The sequence below is a fragment of the Caloenas nicobarica genome, chromosome 4, assembly GCF_036013445.1.
Source record: "Caloenas nicobarica isolate bCalNic1 chromosome 4, bCalNic1.hap1, whole genome shotgun sequence".
NCBI classification, from domain to species: Eukaryota; Metazoa; Chordata; class Aves; order Columbiformes; family Columbidae; genus Caloenas; species Caloenas nicobarica.
In genome coordinates this window covers 45,402,949-45,424,096 of record NC_088248.1, presented here as the reverse complement: position 1 = coordinate 45,424,096, position 21,148 = coordinate 45,402,949, and the positions used below count along the sequence as shown (strand labels likewise).

General features: G+C 39.9%; 1 protein-coding gene across 2 annotated transcripts in view; it reads right to left on the bottom strand.

Moving 5' to 3' along the window:
• The window catches only part of SNX25 (sorting nexin 25), an 86,210-nt gene that overhangs the window by 63,934 nt on the left and 1,128 nt on the right, over positions 1 to 21,148 (bottom strand). For both annotated transcript variants that reach the window (XM_065633559.1, XM_065633560.1), the window contains exon 2: positions 9,823 to 9,895. In XM_065633559.1, coding sequence (XP_065489631.1) covers positions 9,823 to 9,844 — 22 coding nt within the window. In that variant the 5' untranslated portion in view covers positions 9,845 to 9,895. The remainder of the gene's footprint in view (positions 1 to 9,822; positions 9,896 to 21,148) is intronic.

The window sequence follows — 21,148 nt, the reverse complement described above, 5'->3', positions numbered from 1 at the left end:
CATTACCCCTTGTCTTACTGCTGGTTGTCACCGAGAAGAGCCTGGCTCCATCCTCCTGACACCCACCCTTTATATATTTATAAACATTAATGAGGTCACCCCTCAGTCTCCTCTGCTCCAAGCTAAAGAGACCCAGCTCCCTCAGCCTTTCCTCATAAGGGAGATGCTCCACTCCCTTCATCATCTTTGTGGCCCTGCGCTGGACTCTCTCCAGCAGTTCCCTGTCCTTCTTGAACTGAGGGGCCCAGAACTGGACACAATATTCCAGACGAGGTCGCACCAGGGCAGAGTAGAGGGGAAGGAGAACTTCTCTCGACCTACTGACCACCCCCCTTCTAATACACCCCAGGATGCCATTGGCCTTCCTGGCCACAAGGGCACAGTGCTGGCTCATGGTCATCCTGCTGTCCACCAGGACCCCCAGGTCCCTTTCCCCTACACTGCTCTCTAATAGGTCATTCCCCAACCTATACTGGAACCTGAGGTTGTTCCTGCCCAGATGCAAGACTCTACATTTTCCCTTGTTATATTTCATTAAATTTTTCCCCGCCCAACTCTCCAGCCTGTCCAGATCTCGCTGGATGGCAGCACAGCCTTCTGGCATGTCAGCCACTCCTCTCAATTTGGTGTCATCAGCAAACTTGCTGATAGTACACTCTATTCCCTCATCCAAGTCATTGATGAATATATTGAATAATACTGGTCCCAGTACCAACCCTTGAGGGACTCCACTAGATACAGGCCTCCAACTGGACTCCGCCCCATTGACCACAACTCTCTGGCTTCTCTCCTTCAGCTAGTTCGCAGTCCACCTCACTACCTGATCGTCCAGTCCACACTTCCTCAGTTTTGCCGTGAGGATGCTGTGGGAGACGGTGTGAACTGCTTCACTGAAGTCAAGGTAGACCACATCCACCGCTCTGCCTTCATCAATCCACCTTGTTATGTCTTCATAAAAGGCTATGAGGTTGGTCAAGCACGACTTCCCCTTGGTGAAGCCATGCTGACTGCCCCTGATGACCCTTTTATCCTTGATATGTCTTAAGATGGCACCAAGGATAAGGTGTTCCATCACTTTCCCAGGGATGGAGGTGAGGCTGACCGGTCTATAGTTGCCCGGGTCCTCCTTCTTGCCCTTTTTGAAGACCGGAGTGACATTTGCTTTCCTCCAGTCCTCAGGCACCTCTCCCAAGACTTGGCAAAGATGATGGAGAGCGGTCCAGCAATGACTTCAGCCAGCCCCCTCAGCACCCGCGGGTGCATCCCATCTGGACCCATGGATTTATGGATGTCCAGATTGCTTAACTGGTCCCTAACCCAGTCCTCATCAACTAAGGCAAAATCCTCCATTGTCCTACCTTCCTCTGGGGCCTCAGGGGTACGGGGCTCCTCAGGACAACCTTCAGTAATTCTGCCTTCTCTGTATCTTCTGTCACCAGGGCACCCACCCCATTCATCAGTGGGCCTACATTGCCTCTGGTGTTAGGTTTATCTGCCATGTATTTGAAAAAGCTGTTTCTGTTGTCCTTGACCCCTCTCGCCAGGTTTAACTCTAAGGAGGCCTTAGCTTTCCTAGTTGCCTCCCTACATCCTTTAACAACAGCCTTATATTCTTCCCAAGTGGCCAGCCCCTCCTTCCATGATTTGTAAACCCTCCTCTTCCACTTGAGTTTGCCCAGCAGTTCCCTGTTTAACCACGCAGGTCTCCTGGCTCCCTTCCTTGACTTCCTGCGCGTCGGGATGCTCTGATCTTGAGCTTGGTAGAAACAGTCCCTGAATGTTAACCAACTATCTTGGGCCCCTTTACCTTCAAGCAGCCTTGCCCACGGGATTCCCCCCAGCAATTGTTTGAACAGGCCAAAGTCGGCCCTGCTGAAGTCCAGGGTTGCAATTCTGCTCGGTATTCTGCTCCCACCACAGGAGATCCTGAACACCATCTCATGGTCGCTGCAACCAAGGCAGCCCCCCACCTTTACTTCTTCAACCAGACCCTCCTTGTTAGCGAGGACGAGATCCAGCAGCGCCCCTCTCCTAGTCGGCTCCTCCACCATTTGCATCAGAAAGTTATCGTCAATGCACTGGAGGAACCTCCTAGACTGAGGCTGGCTGGCTGAGTAGTCCTTCCAGCAAACATCAGGGTAGTTAAAATCCCCCATAACAACCAGAGCCTGTGACTGTGAGGCCGCTCTCAGCTGCCCGTAGAAGGCCTCATCAACTTCCTCACTCTGATCTGGTGGCCTGTAATAGACTCCCACAACAGTGTCACCCCTGCCAGCCTGCCCCTTAATTCTCACCCACAGACTCTCAACTTGCTCCTCAACCGCACCTGGACAGTACTCTATACATCGTAGTTGCTCTCTCACGTAAAGAGCAACTCCACCACCACGCTTGGCTGGCCTGTCTTTCCTGAAAAGGACATAGCCATCCATGATCACATTCCAGTCATGTGAGCCGTCCCACCGTGTCTCTGTTAATGCCACCAGATCATAATCTCCTGACCCAACGCAGGTTTCTAACTCCTCCTGCTTATTCCCCACGCTGCGCGCATTGGTGTACAGGCACTTCAGGGAGCGAGCCGAGTACACCAATTTCACCCTAGGGGTATGGGGGGCCTCCCGGTCTTTATGGATTCCAGCATGGTGCCCCACTGATGCAAGCCCAGCTACAACCCCATCCCCTTTCGCATCTAGTTTAAAGCCCTCCAAATGAGCCCTGCTAATTCCTGTCCCAGCATCCTTTTACCCCTGTGAGATAAACCTTTCCCACGTATCACTGACCGGACTGGTGTCTTATAAAACCAGCCGTTAACCAACCCTAATTAATAACTGCATTTTTAGGCAACTTCTCTCTAAAATGAGCTCTGTTCCTCATTCACTCCATAATCACAATCACATCCAACATTAAGTCTCTGTGCTCTGGTAAAATACAACATTCAAACATATAACAATGCTAATTAGTAAAATACTATGAGAGTTCAACTCTTGCAACTTTATTATACTCTCAGCTGAATTACCTGGAGCAAGATCTATTACGGTGAGAAGACTCCTGCTCAGGCACAGCAAGATGATAACATGGTTCTTCATCTAGGTCCACCAACATAAAAGAGCCACGAAATTTAGTGGCAGTATCAAACTAGAGACAAAAGATCACCAGTCATCACCAAAAATTAAGCCATGCAATTATGAGAGACTTCACTTGTGTTTCTCTCTGCCATTTACACACTTTCAACAGCTTCAATGGATTACCTCACTTTAAACCATATTTTCCTGCACCTGCCTTTTATAACTTTCTTCCTTTATATGCTTTCTATAGTTCCCTTGCCACTTCTGAGCCTTGTTGCCCTTCCTGCATCACAACAGTTCTCTATAAAATTTGTGCTGTTCTCTATAAAAATTGCGTACTTTAGTGCCCAGAACGTATGCCCGAAAGACAGCTTTTATGACTTTAAAAAAAATTATGAAATTTTAAAAGGACACAAGCCATAGACACTAAGAGCAGTCTGTGCTGGGGTAAGACACTGCCTCAGCCGCATGTGTCATCCTGGCAATGATGTGCTGCTGCTGCTGCTTTAGTTTCATGCCTATCGATGCAGCTGGTGCCTCTTTCAACACTCCAAAGAAATACAGAAAACAAATGTAAGAATTTTATAGAGCGCAGCTTACTTCCTTCAGAGAAGAAATCAACTCATAAATCTACTCTCATTATTTTTACACTGTATGTCCTCTAAACCATTGAAAACAACTGCTTAGAAAGCAAAAAAGGAATAAAAAGCAGAACACACTTTCAGGACAATAGCTTACTACCACTAGCTCAGCCGCTACAAACATGAAACAAATTTCTTCAGATCAAATCAGATGCAGTGACAGCAATGCAGAACTGTAGAAACTTCTACTGGGTTTTCTAAATTAGTTCAGAAGATCCAAGTCCCCAGTTGTTATAAGCTGATTAAAAGTTACTCCTGCACAAATATGAAGCTGAGCCTCTTCAATTACTCTTTTTAAAGACTGTAAACTGAGAGAGTCTTGGGAATAGAGAGCCAGATGCTTGTATGGAGGTTAGTGAGGACACCCCTCCAGACCCTTCCTTCGTTCCTAACCCCACTAGATCTACAGCACCTGCTACTCCCTCTTCTTCCACATTCATTCATTCAGAGATTCAGCAGCACCCCAAAAGCCAGTGGGTCAGACTGGCTTCAAACCTGCAATTTACAGAGCGTCACTTTAGACAGGTTTTATGCTGCTAAGATTCATTACCCAACTTTATGAAAAATAACACAGAAATCTGAACAACAAGGACTAAATGCCTACCCATTTTCACAAAGCACCATTTAAAAAAAAAAAAAAACAGACCAGAAATATTCTCCCTATGCAAATGCAGGCACAGACTTCCAAGTTTCAAACAAGGAGTAAATATCCTTTTCTGAAAGCACCGGAGATACCAAAACCATTACATTAAGTTATGGTCAAATCCAAAACTCTCCTGTGACTACATGAACAACAGAAGAGAAGGTATAGGAACAACACCGGCTTGAGTTAATCCACAACAGCCAGCATTGCAATCCATAAAATAGAAATGCAACATTAATATGAATTGTGTCAAGCACTGGATCAGGAAACCACCAAACAGTCAAGAAGTATTATTATAATCCTGTGCTACTACAGCCCTAGAGTTTACATGCATGATATGGTTATCATAAGCTATACCTGAAAGAAAAATACTTTCGAGAAAAATTTAACAGAAAAATATGACAGACTAAACCACTGTTACATACCTGGCAAGGAACAGTTCTACAGAAGTAAAGTCAAATGCTTAGTTATTTGCTACAGCTACTACTTGCCCCACCCTGTCAAAAGCCAATTCAATTAAAAAAACAAACCACCACCACCAAAAACCCAGGCGCCTTATTTTCATCCTCAAAAAAATCTACCTCAAATATTAAAGCCCCTATATTGAAGTCCCTAAAAATTACTAATAAATACTCTGAAGATGGAGCTCTATCATTTCCAATACATTAATTTCTAAATTTGAAGAGATAAAGGCCATTATTCACTTAATTGTATTTTAGATTTTATTGTGTTTTAGCTACACAATACAAATTAAGATGAGGTTTTATACTTAACATTAACTTTATTTATTTATGTTTCTCGTGCCCACTAAATCTTTATTTAGACCATGATGTTAAAAGGCTGGCAAAATGCTGTGCAAATGCCCAGACTTCAGTGAATGGGAACCTGCCCCTGTCACTAGCAACAGTGATTTATAGAATTCAGTTCTCTTGTTAAGTTTGTGTTTGAAAAAGCACTAGCACTTCTTTTACTTGCATTTTACAAAATTATTCAAACTCCATGAAACTGACATGTTTAACTGACCAGACGTTATCATTGTGCATAGATGGACAGCCCCTGTGCAAAAGGGATTAGACCCTGACAGTCTCTCATTCCACACTGGTTTATTTTTAATTAAAAACTTTCTTGACATTTGCTTCTTTAATAATCATCATGAATGTGCAGGAAAAACATGTAAAATAATCGAAAAAAATGTGTTTAAAAGATCTAGGAAACACATTAAAAATATCAAGCAGATTTCTGTTCAAATAGTTTTGCCCATGTACCTTTGGCCAAAAGTTCTTAGCTCCAAGTGTTTGAATCCCAGTAGCAGAGAGAACATGAATTCAAATTAAGTCTTGCTCATATTTTGGACTCAACTCATTGTTTGAGAACTATGTGTGAGGAAAAAAAAAATACAGCTTCTCAAATAGAGAGGGGCAGAAGCTACTGCATTCTTTTTTCTAAATGTCAGTGTGTGGATCTTAAGTTGGGAAATGAGACAGGGAAAAAGCTCCTGTAAAGGGAAGTCCTGCCTTAAATCCCTAGTGAGTTCTTCTACAGGGTCAACTAAAACATGGACAGGCAAGATCTGATCCACAGGTACAATCTAATTAAATTCCCAAAATATTTCCAACAAGGTCACCTCAACACAGGGTTGAAGGAAGATAAGCCACCATGAAAGAAGAGATGGCTCTCTGGCATGAAATATTTTAAGAGCTAATAAACACAGGATATGAATAAACAGTTTTCACAGCAGAAGAATTTCACCAGTGGAGTTCTGCTGGGATCCGTGCTACGGCTCATGCTGCTCTACTTACTCGTAAATGATCCCGTAAAGCAGGTAAGTAATACGGAGACCAGTTTTCCTGGCACTACTAAAGCAGTAGAGACAAAAACTGACTGTGAATAATAATAAAAAGACCACAGAATATGGGACAATAAAAATGAAGGATGAAATTCAGTTCCTGGGAGATGGGCTACACAGACAGCAGGTAAGCCTGACAGCTACAGCCCTCAGCCCAAACAGTGCGCTGAGCAACAGCGGCACAGGTCTGACCGAGCACAGGCTCACCGAAGGGACACGATCCTAAACTACCACCATATGATATGGGCTGAAAACATGATGTTATTAGATAAAAATAGGAAGCATTAAAAGGCTAAAAGTATTTGTTAAAGAGGGTCATCTTTTTTTCTGCATAAGATAAATGAAGGGCAAAGAAGAATCAAACCGATTTATCAAGAAAAGGCATAAAAAAAATACTGAAAAGCCCCCAGCATTTCAGTGTTAGTCACCCAAGTACTGAAAAAGGGACTCAGGGGTTTAAAACTAAAAGGCCTGCTCTTTCTGCCATATTCAACAAGGAAAACCTTTTTATAACGTTACACTTGTTCTGATTTTGAGCATTCAGATTTCATAAAACACACCACACAGTAGCAGGGTCAATTCACAGCTTTCCCTCACCTTATATCTACAGCTTATGCAAGCACGCCATAATTAACAATGAAGTAGCACTCTCTAGCACCGTCCTTTTCTATTACTCTCTTGACAATGGGAGACAGGAAAGAAGTTGAGAACTGAGCTGTAAACCAACATAAACACAATTTCCTTCTTGGTGGTGCGTGGTGACCAACATTGTATAATAGAAAGAAAATTCCCAGCAACTCTGTCACACCGGCTTTGGCAAGACGAGAAGCTGTCCAAGATAAGAGCAACTATTATCAGCCAACGACCATCACAGGAAAACTATATAAGCACCATAACGTTTTTAAATTTATTGAAATAAGACTGATGGTGGCAACGGAAACAAGCACAACTCCTTCAATTAAAACTAAGGATGATCACTCATCTCCGTCCTTCCATCCACATTATGAGAACATCAGGAAAAATGCAGTAAAGCTCCTGACAGCTCGTCAAGCGAGACACACCACAGAACCTCAGGAAAGATACTCTAACTCGGAGAGGAAAGTCCTCACAGACTGGCTGTAACACCAGCAAAAGCATGGCATGACTGGGGGACCAGTCAGCAGGCAATTTGGGAGGGGTACCAGGCAGTCAGCAACTAACAGTATTAACCAAACTAACAGTATCAACCAAAGGGCTGTCTCTTCATAACCAGCAATAGCATTTCTGAAATTAGGTGATGCTGGCTCCTCTGAAAATGTTATCCTTGCATCTCTAAGGTAACGTAAATAAAATGTGATTTAAAAAAAACCCACCACTGCCAAACCCCATCAACTGTGATAATCTGACAACGTTACTCAAAACCTCAAGTGGTGGTAGAAGTCTGAACTGGTCCTCAAGATTAAAACCTCAGGAGCACTGAAAGTCTCTTAACTAAATGAATGAGACTTTTTAAAGCATTTTATTGAACAACCTATTAGAGCTAGACAGCAAGAAGCTGGCTAAAATTTCTGGTATTTACAAATACTTTCATCCTCATCAGTTTAGGATTTATTAGCATTAGAGTATGGCACTAACGAAACAGAAACGCAGACGATTTTTTTATATCATTCGTAATAAAGTTTTATTTAACCACGAACTTGTAAAGCAATCGTTTATAATTTGAAGACAACTACAAATTTCAGAACTGCCACAGGACAAGGAACATGTCCTGTCTATTTTCAGGCAGACCAATCATTTTACTCTAATAATAATAATAATAATTTAAAAAAACCAAAAAAAAACCCAAAAAAAACCACACACACCAACACAACACATTTCTTTTTGCTACTCACTCAGTATCTAAAACTTAAGTTGACTTGGACACCTCCCAAAACCAAAAAGTTTGCTCAAGTCTACATGTGGTAGAGTGAGAAGTACAGTCTCATCCTTGTCAAACTGCATAATGGAGGAGAAGCTGGCATTGTTACTCACTATAGCCTGGAAGGAATACAACCAAATTTGACAGGTTTGCTCTCCAAAATTCAGAGTGAGAATGGAGAGTAAAACTACTCTGAAAAGAAATAGCAGAAAGGCAAGTAAGCTGTCACAACAGAAGGTCCTCAACTCAAAAATGAATCACTTAAATATTGGTAACCTACTTTCAGCATTACTGAGCAAGGATGGACTCACGCATCCAAGTGAATGATCTGCAGGATAAATACCTCAGGTGAAGACGGCTCCATTATTTTTTACAGACATGAGTTACTCCTACGTGCACGTTAACAGGAGGGAAGCATAACACAAGTATCTTTCCCACAGTATTTCACAATACCTGTTGTCTGTCTCCAAATAACCCCACTACCTCCAATTCTGTGCCGATTATGTCCAAATTCCAAGGCACGTTATCCAAAATGTAAAGTACGCATGTGAGAGAACACAGCAAATAACTTGTCCGTGTTCATTTCATATGTGTAATGTTTAGATACTACTTTCCTTTTCACATCATCAGGAATCCTACAATCTGACTGATTCCAGATGAAAATGCTGCCTAAAATCAAATTATGATATAACAGTTCGCCTTCACAGAAACATGACGTAGTATATAAAGTGTTCTAATTTTATATGTTAGCTAAATATCCTGCTAACAGCTATTCATAAAAGTAACTTTAAAAACATCCTACATCCCACAAAGTTTTCACAAGACAACCAACCTTTTTAAACCAACATTAATTTTCATACATACTTTCCAGATGTGCAGGAAAAAAAAAAATAATAGTGCTGCAAAGAAATCTTAAAGGAAAAAAATATTTAAAATTAGATAGAATATTTACAAAAAGACTGAAACGGCATCAAATTTTATAAATATATTTTAAAAGCTAGAGTACACAACTTTTCATGTGTTTTCTTCTCTTAATATACAAGCTAGAATTTCCCCCCAAATCATCTTTAAGTTCCAATCTAGCATAACTTTCAAAGTAATAACACAAAAACTTTTTTGCTTCGAACTCTGACACTATCCCAAGTTCTACAACATTTTGTATTATCAGGAGTCAGTTGAAAGACCTGTGAGTAGTTGCAGTTACTCTTTATTTTAAAGAATTGTAAACAGGATATTTTAAAACCATATGATCATAGTTCACATTTTACAATCTAAATCCCAATGACTGTACTGGTGATCCACAGATTTCATAGACTTTATCAGCCAGAAATACAAATGTTGATTTTAGATTCGGTTTTCATGGCAAGAATTACACTAAATGGGAAGACTGTTTGCAAGAGTCTACAGGATTTATTGGTTCAGGAAAACCCAAAGAAGAATCTTTGAAAAGCTTCCATTTTGGTTTGTGCACAAGTATTAAGGACTCTACGGTAATGTATTTCTGTAAAACACAGACACTAAAATAACTAGATACCAGTCAAACTGCAAAAACAACATCACATTACCTACTACAGTAGACCTCTTGTGAAGACCAAGACCTTGCACTTTTGTTTTATATCAAGGAAGAAATCACAGTCATATTCTAATATCCTGGAATATTGTGCAGTCATGGTTTGCTAAGAAGACAAGAGATATTCACAATCTAATGTTCCTTTGTCCAAGTTAAGACTCACCTTCTTTCAGTGCTTTATCCATATTGTGAGAAATGACCACTCTCTTTGACTGGACTGAATCAGACCGATTATTCTGAAATTCAAAGAGAACATTCATCATAAGAAGAAGGAATAAACCAAAAATGACAGAAGAAATAAAACTGGAATTCAAGGTGACAGTACTATATCATCTGGATTTCATACAAATATTGTCACCCCGTATGATTAAAACAGATGAGTGTCAACTGTGTATGAGATTATTACATGTTATTCATTAAGCACATATTAATACCCATTGTTGTATATTGTACACTATACAACTTGCTAAATTATCTGAAGTTTGGGTTTTTTGGAAGAAGCGAGCTGTTATCCATTTGTAATTCAATGCACTGAGAATAGGACATGCAGTTAATAAAACAACTGGAACTCTTCTACTCAGTATTTTTACAGCTTTATAGGACCTCCAATAGATAGGCCAATAGCAAATAGAACAACTTTATAGCCGACTGTGATGATGAACTTCATTTAGCATCATAAACCATTTTTAAAATAAAAGCAAAGCCCTTAGGTCTCCTACAGTAATTTTGGTTTGCATTCTTTTGGGCTTCTTCCTTCAAAGATATTTCTGGCCACTGCATTTTAAGCTGCTGTACTGTAGAAATATTTGTCTATTTTGAAGTATTAGCTCTTATAGTGTCCAAACAGGTAGGTAGACAGAGAAACATTTTTCAGGGTGTAAACAAAAAGCAGCAATTCATGCTGTTCTTATATAGAAAGGACTGTAGTTCAAATCAGAAATAGAAATTGTCCCCACTGCCACTCTGCTTACTTTGCTCCCCTTGGTGGGAGCTCAGAGTCTCCTTGCTGAGGAGACCAAGCTTCAGAAATATCCAACGTTCACCAAATAGAGAACAAGAACGCAGTTTAAACTGTAAGGGGGATTTAAGAAAAAAACCCACTCTTTAATGTTTTTGAAGGTAGTATGCCATTATGTCAGCCAATTTGTAGGCTAATACTCAGTGTATTTTGGTGTAACATGTTTTCCTTCTACTGCAGATACATACACATAGAGTCTGGTAAAGCACATCTAATGGGACACAGATGAAGGAGTCTAAGGACTACCCCAACAGCAAAATAAAGCTGTTCAGACTCGCTCGCACCTACCACACAGCATTGCCACAGATACTTTCCAGGCCTTGAGTGCCCCCTTTCCACCCACACTTATTTTATTAGAGCTTTGGGGTGAGTGCAGCAACACCTCCTAGACTTCTTCCAGTCGCTACCATGGCTGTGGTCTTCCAACTATTTTGTTCCCATCTTGACAACACTATCAATGGCAAGAGCAGCAAGATTTCAGCATGTTTGCCTCCGTTTGCAGTCCGCTCTTACTACCAGAACAATAGTTGAGGAGGAGCAAGAACAGAGCATTATCTGAATAGTAAACCACTACAGATTTTCATGGCCCCTTTCACTTGAACACAATGCTGGTAAAAGCTAAAGCCGTACCCACCTAAATGGCTGCAGAAAGTATTTTTGCTGTTTGGAAGAACACCTAATAACAATATTTGCAATGCTCCAATACATCACCTCTGACTGCTAATGTTGCCGAGCTTCCTCCACACCAAGCTGTGTTAATGCTAGTCACACAATTACTGCAGGATTTTTCTGCTTTATTTGCAGCAGGAAATTGGATGATTCATAACCACTCCAACTTAAAAAGAGAATAGACAGACTCACAGAGACATTAAACATCCCAAATACGTTTGGGGAGGGGCAAGGGATTCAGAAAGCCCTATTAAGCAAAGTCACTCAGGTCTCCTGTGAAGAAAGAGCTCCTGAACACGAGGCCGCAGTCCTGACTGAAGCTCTGTGCTCAACACACTCCATCTTCCTTAACCCCCACGCTACCGTGCGTATCCTACAAGACTAAACTTTCTGTTAAACTCAGTCATATCTGCAGAGAGGTCGGTAACCTCAAGCCCCTAACTTGGGCATCAACAGTTCCCATTTGCACATAGGTGGAGTGTTTTTGTACAGCCTAAGCATCAGTAAGCGCTCTCACGAAACACTACCCAAATTAGTCCTTTCAAAACTAGTTGAAGCACAAGCTGGGATAAGAAAATTATAAATGCTGAACTCTGCTTTTCCTCCCTACCTGCCTCAGTTCAGGACTTCTTATCAACTGAGGGAATACAAAACAAATGCCTTCAGAGGGGATCCATGGTTGCAAGTAGCTCTCTCTACATCACCACACTACAATCCAATCTACACAGTTCCACAAAGCAGGAAACAATCCTTTTGTGTTTCAATCTTGAACACTCATGTTAAGAACACGACAGACTATCGCCTCAGCGAAATGCTGCCTCTTAAATACAAAGATACAAACTCACATTTCAGCTTGCAAGAATATATTTCATTGACAGCATCCTTTACAGTTGGTATGTTTGACTTTGAAAAGGCATCAGCTTTTCATTAAAAAAAAAAAGTAGCATCCATGTTTAGCACTGGAAACTTCAAGTAAGACAAGTGATCAAAAAGAATGTAAAAGGTAAGAAGTGAATACCATCACTAGCAATGGTGATTTTGCTGCTGCACAAGTGTAATTACTGAAGAGCAAAGGAACATACACAGTATACTGTATTTTCTGAGAAATTTTCCATACTCATACCAATATTGCATACAAGACCATGAATAATCTGAGAGAGAATCGCAGAACAAGAAATAAACCTTGTTTAAGAACAAGATTTCAAGTTTGTTTAAAAACAAACTTTCAAGAACAGATAAGACTCTAACATTTTAATAAATGGGAATTTTTAAATGCATTGGAGTGATCTTGGTTGGGTTAGTTCAGGCATAAGAAAAAACAGTTCAGAGGAGACCTTATTGATGTCTCCTACTACCAAACAAGAGGGTACAGAGAAGAGGGAACCAGGCTGTTCTTGCAGATGCACAGGACGAGAGGCAAAACTACTTTAGTCATTAAGCTGGTCAAATCCCAGAACAGGAGGGCTGAGAGGCTGCGGGGTCTCCATCCTTGGAGATATTCAAAACTCGACAGGAGAAAGCCCTGACCCACCTTATCTAGTTGGACCCACTCTGAGCAAGAAGGTGGACTAGATCCCCTCCAGACATTCCTTCCAACCTGAACTATTCTGTGATTCTTGAAGATACCTTAGACAACTGTGAACTTAATTTAGTGACTGATAACAGATCAAATCTTAAATTGCCTGCTCTAAAACAGCTTATCAAACTCCTCTTTCAGCCTTACAAACTCGCATCTAGCAGAATGAAGTCTTAACTCTTGTTAGCTTATATCTGCTTTTAAAGCATTCTGTTTCTGTGAGAACAATAATGATGAATTAACTAAATAAGCAGGCACTCCTGAGTTTGATGACATATGGCAACAAACACCTTAAACCCAACAGTAACAACTTGGTAACATGGGTTTACCAGCATCTGTAATAACAGAAAGATTTCAGAAAATTCACAGTCCAAACTCAGCTCTAACAACAGAAAGAAAACTCCAACAGATTTCACTGTAAGATTTTCTTCCCACCCCTGCCTCAAGTCAGACGGAGGGTGTATGCAGAGAACAGGTTCAGCTAGAAAGCCTAGATTCAAATATTTTCACATTTTTCTTTATGTTGCTCATCTAAAGAAAAATGGTGCTATATTTCATGAAACAGTTGGCATAACCCTGACCGAGCCAAAAATGTTCATAAATGGATTTGACACAGTCAAAGCTGCAGCTTCTCTAGCTTAGATGCTCTTTCATACTGATTGAAGCCTGGTACGTGCCCATTAGTCCTGACTTGCTCTATCACAGCTCCCAAAAAATGGGCTTCACTCTGCAGAGTTTATTGTTGAAGAATGTCAGAAACCAGGCTGAAACTTCAATAAAGCTTGACAAAATGACTTGAAAGGGCAGGGTGGAGCACATTTGGAAAGCACATGCAAAGAATGAAGTTGCTAACAGGGAGGCCTGTTTCCTGGAACAGCTGAAGTTTTCCCCAGTTTTGACTTTGTCTACAGGCTGAAAAAAGAGGATGTGTGCATTTCCTGGAGATTTCTAAATAATACTCATCGTTTGATACTTTTGAGAATTATTTCAGATGCAGACAACAACAGTCTGAAAGGCCCAGGAAAAAAAAAAAAAGGCAAGACTGGCACTGAGCCTGAAGTTTTGTCTTAGGTTCAATCTCCTACAGAAGCAAAAATGAAGTTAATGTCATTTATTAGTTTAAACGATTTAAGTAATTTAAAATTAGTTCTGAAGAAAACAATAAATGTTAAATTATAAATTAAGGTGTTTCAGCAACTACACTGAATAAATGGTAAAGCATGGAGAACACAGGAATAACTTCCACCATCAAGAAATCCATCTGCAACACTCAGTCATCAAATGCAATTCTTAAAACGTAACAGCAGAAAGCTGGGCACATGCTACAGGCACGCCACACACAGACTTATCCTGCTATGCAATTAAAGCCAGAAGCAGAGAAAAATTAGCAATTATTTCTATTACATTAACTCAATTACAATAAAACTAAAACAGAGCTCAGGACAGATCCCACAATATAAATGGGCATTGTGCATGAGATGCTCAGTTTAATCACTGATCTAAAAGGTAAAGACGACGTCTAATTCAGCATACAAGAACTATCTAGTTCCTCAAAGCCACTCGCTCCACCTACTGCTCCCCTATTAACTTTCTTCTTTTATTTGTAAAACATATATTAACATCAGACTTGAATTGGATGATAGAGTCACAGCTTCAAATAAAACTTCACTGAACTCTCCATAAATTCAGCTGTAACTGATCTGGATAGAGGTTTTCTTATAGTCTTAAATATTACTTCAAATTATGATGCAAAAATAAGTCTTCTATTCACAAAATATTAATATTCTTAATTAATACCTATAGTTCTATCTTAGATTACAAAGCAAGTATGTATTTGTCACATTAAGCATTAATGTACATATATTAAGGGATACCATAACTACCCATTTTAAAAAAAATCAACATACTTAAAGTATGTTAATGCTATTATGTTAAGAATCATTATCTCAATAACAATTTTTTAAGATCAGCGTATCTTATTTCCACTAACACAGTAGCTTCTGGAACATGTAAACTGTGTTCATTACATGGGGATCTCCTGTCTTCAATGTACCACAATCAAAACTGACGAAACTGTGGTGGTATAAAAACTTTATATTCAGGGCAGAACTTCCTTCACTTGAGATTTCATATAATACTAGACAGATAAGAATATGAAAATGAAACTTTTCTCAGGTAATACTTCCATTCCCATCAGTATAGCTAAGAAATAATTTGAAATTAAGCATTTCAATTTCTGCTCAGCAAGAAATACAGCATTATTCTCTGCTGGGATCTTTAATATCACCATCAAAAGACTTACATGAATTCTCAGGGTCTTTGCACAGCCCCAGCCTACTGAGCATATCCACGCTCTCCTCTTCTGTTAGAAACAGAGAAGAACCTATGGTCTACACTTCAAGGCCAAAGGAGCCATATGCTATGAAAACTGAATTGCTGCCAAGCCAGAAAAACCTGCACAGGCTCAGCTTGATGACCAGAGAGGAACTCCTGCCTCATCTACTGCTATCCCCCGCCTTCCCACATGACTTTTCACCCTACAAACGTAGGGTGTTCTGTCTTTACCAGAGCACCACGAAACATGCAGAATGGACTTGCTCTCTTTCACTGCGCTCAGGAGGGGAAAAATTGTACAGAATTACTGGTCATATAAATCTCCCATGGACACAACACAAACTTGTTCCCCTTACGACTATACGACTTTTTTTTTTTAATCACATAACAAGGTGGCAGCTTGGGAAATGATATAGTGTTCTACATAACTGCCTTTTTCTTGGGTAAATTTTGCTGTTCTCTTTTGCAGAGCATGAGGAACCAAGACCTGGCAATAAGAAGGAACATGATCAGATTTTATTTTCAAAATGTTTCTGCTACATGTGTACAGTACTTTCAATCCCAAAGCATATCTTGAATGCAAGATGGTTTCACTCTTGACCTTACTACAGAGGTTTTGGTTCCACCTTTAGGACTCCCCTGCCAGAGACTTGGACAGCAAGAGCCCAGTGAGCCCACCACCTGTCTTCCTTACTGACTGGCCATGGCTCCGTTATCAGAAGTAAACTAGCTCCCTAGTTACATTGTCCATCATAAAACACTTTTGAAAAGTGAGGAGCAGTCCCTACAAATGTAAAAGTAGCCTGATCCACACCTAAATATAAAATGTCAATCTAACACAACGTTGAGAAAATTACATGTCAAGCACAATACAATGCAGAGCTGAAGACAACACGGGATACAATAGAAAGAAACAGAAAGAGTTGCGTGACAAGACAATAAAACTCTAAATATACATGATGGACAAAAAACTGCATGGAAAACTAAGTCTGCTCACCACTAAGGAGTTATGGGACAAATAAGTGAGACACCGAGTCTGAAAAACATTTCATTTCCTGAGATCAGTCTCCTGTAAGAATAAAGTCATCACTTCAAAGTTACGCCCGCAGGTAATAAACACGTGCAGTCCTGACAAAACTTCAATTCTGAAAAAGCTTATAAATCCGTAAGGATAACAGATATTCCACAGATCCCTAAAGATAAACTGTAGCAGAAACGTCCAGACTAGAGGCCCCAAAGTGTAACAGGCCCCCACTGAACTGAGCGTTTGAGATTCATGCAACATTATCTTAAAATTTTAAAATATTCCTGAAATCGGAAGGCAATGCTATTATATCTGTTCAGTATTTTAATTTCAAGACTTGTCTAATAGTTAACTCACCCACATCATCAAAAGCTGTTAAAAAGCCTATGTAAGAAATAACACTTAAACCAGAAGTATCAGACTCCCAGTTCTGTTAAAAACAAATAAAACTTAAACACATCCTCTCCTTTCAATCCAGAAATAAGTGATAAATTAAAAGAATGGCAGTAGATTAGACTATTTGGTTGCAAGCCCATGAGGATCTAAAACAAGCATAACAGAAGAGCAGCAAGCAGATTGTAATGACTGGCAGCAGTAACAGTAAAAATCCTGCAGTGTCAGAGCTCTAAATACTCCCTAATGGAGCAGAGAATGAGACAGAACATAGAGCATGCTCGGCTTTCGGTTGATAAAGACCCCATAAACACTTTTGAAGACTTACTAAGGTATAAAGATCAAGACTGCAAGAAGTTAGGAAGTTTTTGTCTCCCTCACAGCTGCTTCAAACTGCTCCTCACCTCAAGAACTGCTTTGCATCACCCTTGAAATTGTTGCCCACGGTTGGCAAATCTTCTGCTTCCTACAGCTGCTGGGGCTGCTGCCAGTTTACCTTCACAAGCTTCCATTGGTGGGAAAAGTCCAAGAATGAAGGAAAATAAAACTGGGTGTCCTTTCTCCCCACTTCCCTTATGTTCCTCAAAAAGAACAGAGCACTCCGCTTGGATACCATGGCAAATTCTCAGCCTAGGTTAAGTTGCCATCCCATCTGAATCACTCAGAACACTTCTAATAATCTCACTACTCATCCTCCTATGGGTTAAACAAAAAACAGTACTATCTTCCAGGACCCAGAGATTTCAAAGATTACCTGATCCAATAAGAAAAGACTTACCCATGCCCTCCCATTAATGTCAGATTCATAAATAGTCCATGATCAAGGATGGAACAAGCCTTTAGGAACATAAAACACAGTCACATTTGTCTCCCTCAGGGCCAGAAAGACTAAACTATTTCTGAAAACAGAGAGCTACTGAACAGAAGAGAAAGGGAGTGACCAAATACATCAGGAGCTAAGTTTTAAATAAATACTCAAAATTGTTGGCTACTGTTAATCACAGGAAACTAAAGCCAGGACATTGGAATAAGCATATACTTTTTGTTGGCAAAACCCACATTTATTACTTTTCTGTTAGTGCTACAAGACAGACTAGGTAGATCATTCACTATACAGATAACCACGCATTTAATCTGAATTTAAAATGCAGTCCTTAAATCTAATAAACGAATCCTTAGATTTTGCATTATGTAAATGAAGTTGATCACCCAACTCTCTATTATTCAGAGTTTTTGCTTTGAATCAGAGTCCAAATACTATGCTGAAAACTCTCTTCTGCCAGTTTTTTTGGCAGAGAAACAACTCACACTGGAAACGTGGGAAAATGTGTTTTCCATCCCCTTCCCACTAACTTGTTAACATGGCTCTTTGTATGAGTCAAAGGCATCTCCCCTACGACCACACAAGCTAACAGCAGCGTAGGGAGCAAGCTTGAATTTAAAAAGGTGACACATGTTCTAACCAGGGCTACCTTTCATATGAGCAAGTCCATTGATACTTGAAACGTGAAAATCCCCTTTGAGACATACATTTTTACAGAATTACAATTGGGTCACCATGCCTTTTTCTTGTCTGCATTTTGCTATCCTCCTCTACCATGAATAACCTTGTTGTAAAACAGCTCCTGAGAAGTGCTGAAAAATATCTGACAACTGCATAATGTACAATTTCAAGGTGTCATTCAATTCCCAATATCAATGGAAACTACTTCCCAACATTATTAATGCCTGCAAGTACTTAAATTAATAAGTAAAACAGTGTTAAGAATTGCCCATACACCCTTCTTCCCTTCTCTTTCCAATGAAAATATAAAAGAACACATGAAGAAACACAAAGCTTTATGTGGAAGCCAGAAGACTGCCCAGATACACCTTGCAACCAGAGCTCTCGTGTACAGGAAGATTATGTTGAAAGCACACTTCACTGAGGGGATGTAAACCGCACACCTTGCTTTGCAGTTCTCAGCAGATTTCAAATGCTCTTGCTGAGACACCCGACTTTCATCAGAAAGTCTTCACCTTTCGAGTCCCAAAAGGGTTACACAAACAATATCTGGGACAAAGCACAGCTTCACATTTGGAAAAATGGATTCTCTAGTAGCCAGTTCAAGCAAAATGGAAAAGGCACACACCTTGCTATTCTAAAGTCTGAACCCGCCACATAGCACATCCTCACCCAAGTTACTCACTTGCGTGAACAGGTCCACAAAAACCAACAGCAGGAAACTCACATTGTAAGTGCTTACAGAATCGAGAACTTACAAAAACTCCCTTTTTTCAGCACAGTATAAAGAACTCTATTCAAGTCTCTTTGAAGTTGATCAAGAGTACTCCCACTCACTTTCCCAGAGCTAAGCCTGACTCTCACTAGAGTAAATATTTATTACCAAATACTTAGTGTTTCTTCATTTCTTAACCCCAATGTGAAAATCACTAAAAGAACAAAAAATGAACCTATCTGCCTTGAGTTCATATACATAAGACACATGTAGAGCAAGATGCCAGCCATAAAATCCTTTCCTAAAAAAAAAGAAAAAAAAAAGGAGGTTTAAGCTATTAGGACAACAGAGGGTTCTTCCCTATTCTTGAGGAAAAGGCATAACAAGGTTGAAGAAATTATAGCTTTACAGTCATCATACTACTGGCTCCCAGAAAAGACACGGCAACAGGATCACAAGGCTCTACGAAAAATGAGAGAGTAACAACTGAATGACAATAAAGCAGTGTAAATGCAAAAGGATGATGTACAGTAAAAGATTAACCTACAAATTTTTCAAAAATAAATGTATGGAGGAAACTTTGCAATAAACATTTTAGTGAATGGCCTACATTCTTATATGCTGCCTATCTAGACACTATTATTTTCTTGACCTACATGTTGCTGAAGCACCAATTAAGAAATCAGCTAAACATATACAAAACTGTGTTCAAAAAAGTATATCAAAGAGCTTTGTGGCCCTGAAGCCATTTTGTATCAGAAAGAAATCAACAAAACTAAATGGAAAGTATGAGAAAACCAAATAAGATGCCTGGAACTACAGCTCCTTTTTGACAGTCCCTTTCATACAGCCAGGTTAAATTTTGAGAACAGTGGGAAGAGGGAATAAAGACAAATTTTAACTGGGTCAGGGAGAGGGTAAAGAAACGATCCCAGGAAAAGGGTTACAAGCAGGTACTGCAGCTTTAGCAGTGACTTTTAAATAACAGATTTCAGTTCCCTTCCAAAACAATGGAAACATACCATAGAGCTACAATAAATCCGCCACATACTAGACCACAGAAAGCAAGAGCAGGTGTGCACTATTTACATATACAAATCCAATGAATGGACACTAAAGGAGAACATCTTGAAGAGAAACAGATAGTAACAGACCACAAAAAAGATAGCGCATATGGTTTAGTAACTGAAGTGATAGTTTTTGTCTCTGGACAGTTCTACTTTCATTCCTGTTCAGTGGTCTTATGTGCTATGTATTTCACAAAGGGAGAGAGAAAGAGAGCAATTTTTTTTCTTCTTCAATTCTTGGCTTCTCAAATTAAATGGATTTTGTTTGGCTCTTCCACAAATCTGGAAGTTGCCCATCATTGTGGCAGCAGGGAGATTTCAGTTATTAAGTTTATATAAACATTTTTTGTACTATGTATACAGTATGTTCTCCTAAAAGTAAATTAATGCTCATCCAGATGTTCAGATAACTATACCAGCACATAAATATCACTGGAGCTATGGCATTATGAGTGAAGTATTTAATCTTGCAAATCTGAAGGCAACAGGAATTAATTACTGATGCATTTTTCTTTTCTCTGTTTCGTTTGGATTTTTTCCCCATTTGGTGTAAGGTAGTTGAATGGTGAAATGCAAAAACATGTAGTCATTTACTAACCAAGTGCTTATGGATTTAATTCACATTTGTTCCCAAGCATTCCTATGCCAAAAACCAGCGGAACAATCCCTGGCTGTACCCACCTAATACACTACATACAGGGCATGTACCTTCTGCTTATCACTTGTTGACTTCTTGCATTACCTCTTCTTGCTTCCCCAGTTCCCTCTTCTAATGCTTGTACACACTATTTATTCTTCGCTCCCTTCAAAAAGCTGAGTATGATGTTGAGTCTTCAAAGCAAAGACAATTTTAAAATAGTCTACCCAGAAGACAAAATGAGTATCACACACACATACACACTGCACGAACAAATCCTGAACACACCTTTGAAAGTGGTATTATTCACTGAAGTCACCAAACCTCAGCCAAAAGATCCCTTCGACTGACAATAATGTTCTGCCAGATGCCATTATGCAGGCCTGGAAAAAATATTGTTCACAAACACAGGTTCTTTCCCTCTCTAGGTCAAAGAACAGAGGAATAAACCACTGCTGCAGGTCATTAGCCAATTTGATTGGCAAGATAGAAGGAGGGCAAACTATTTCAGCGAGTGATTTCTAACAAGTTCTCTGCCCTGCCAGCACCCTC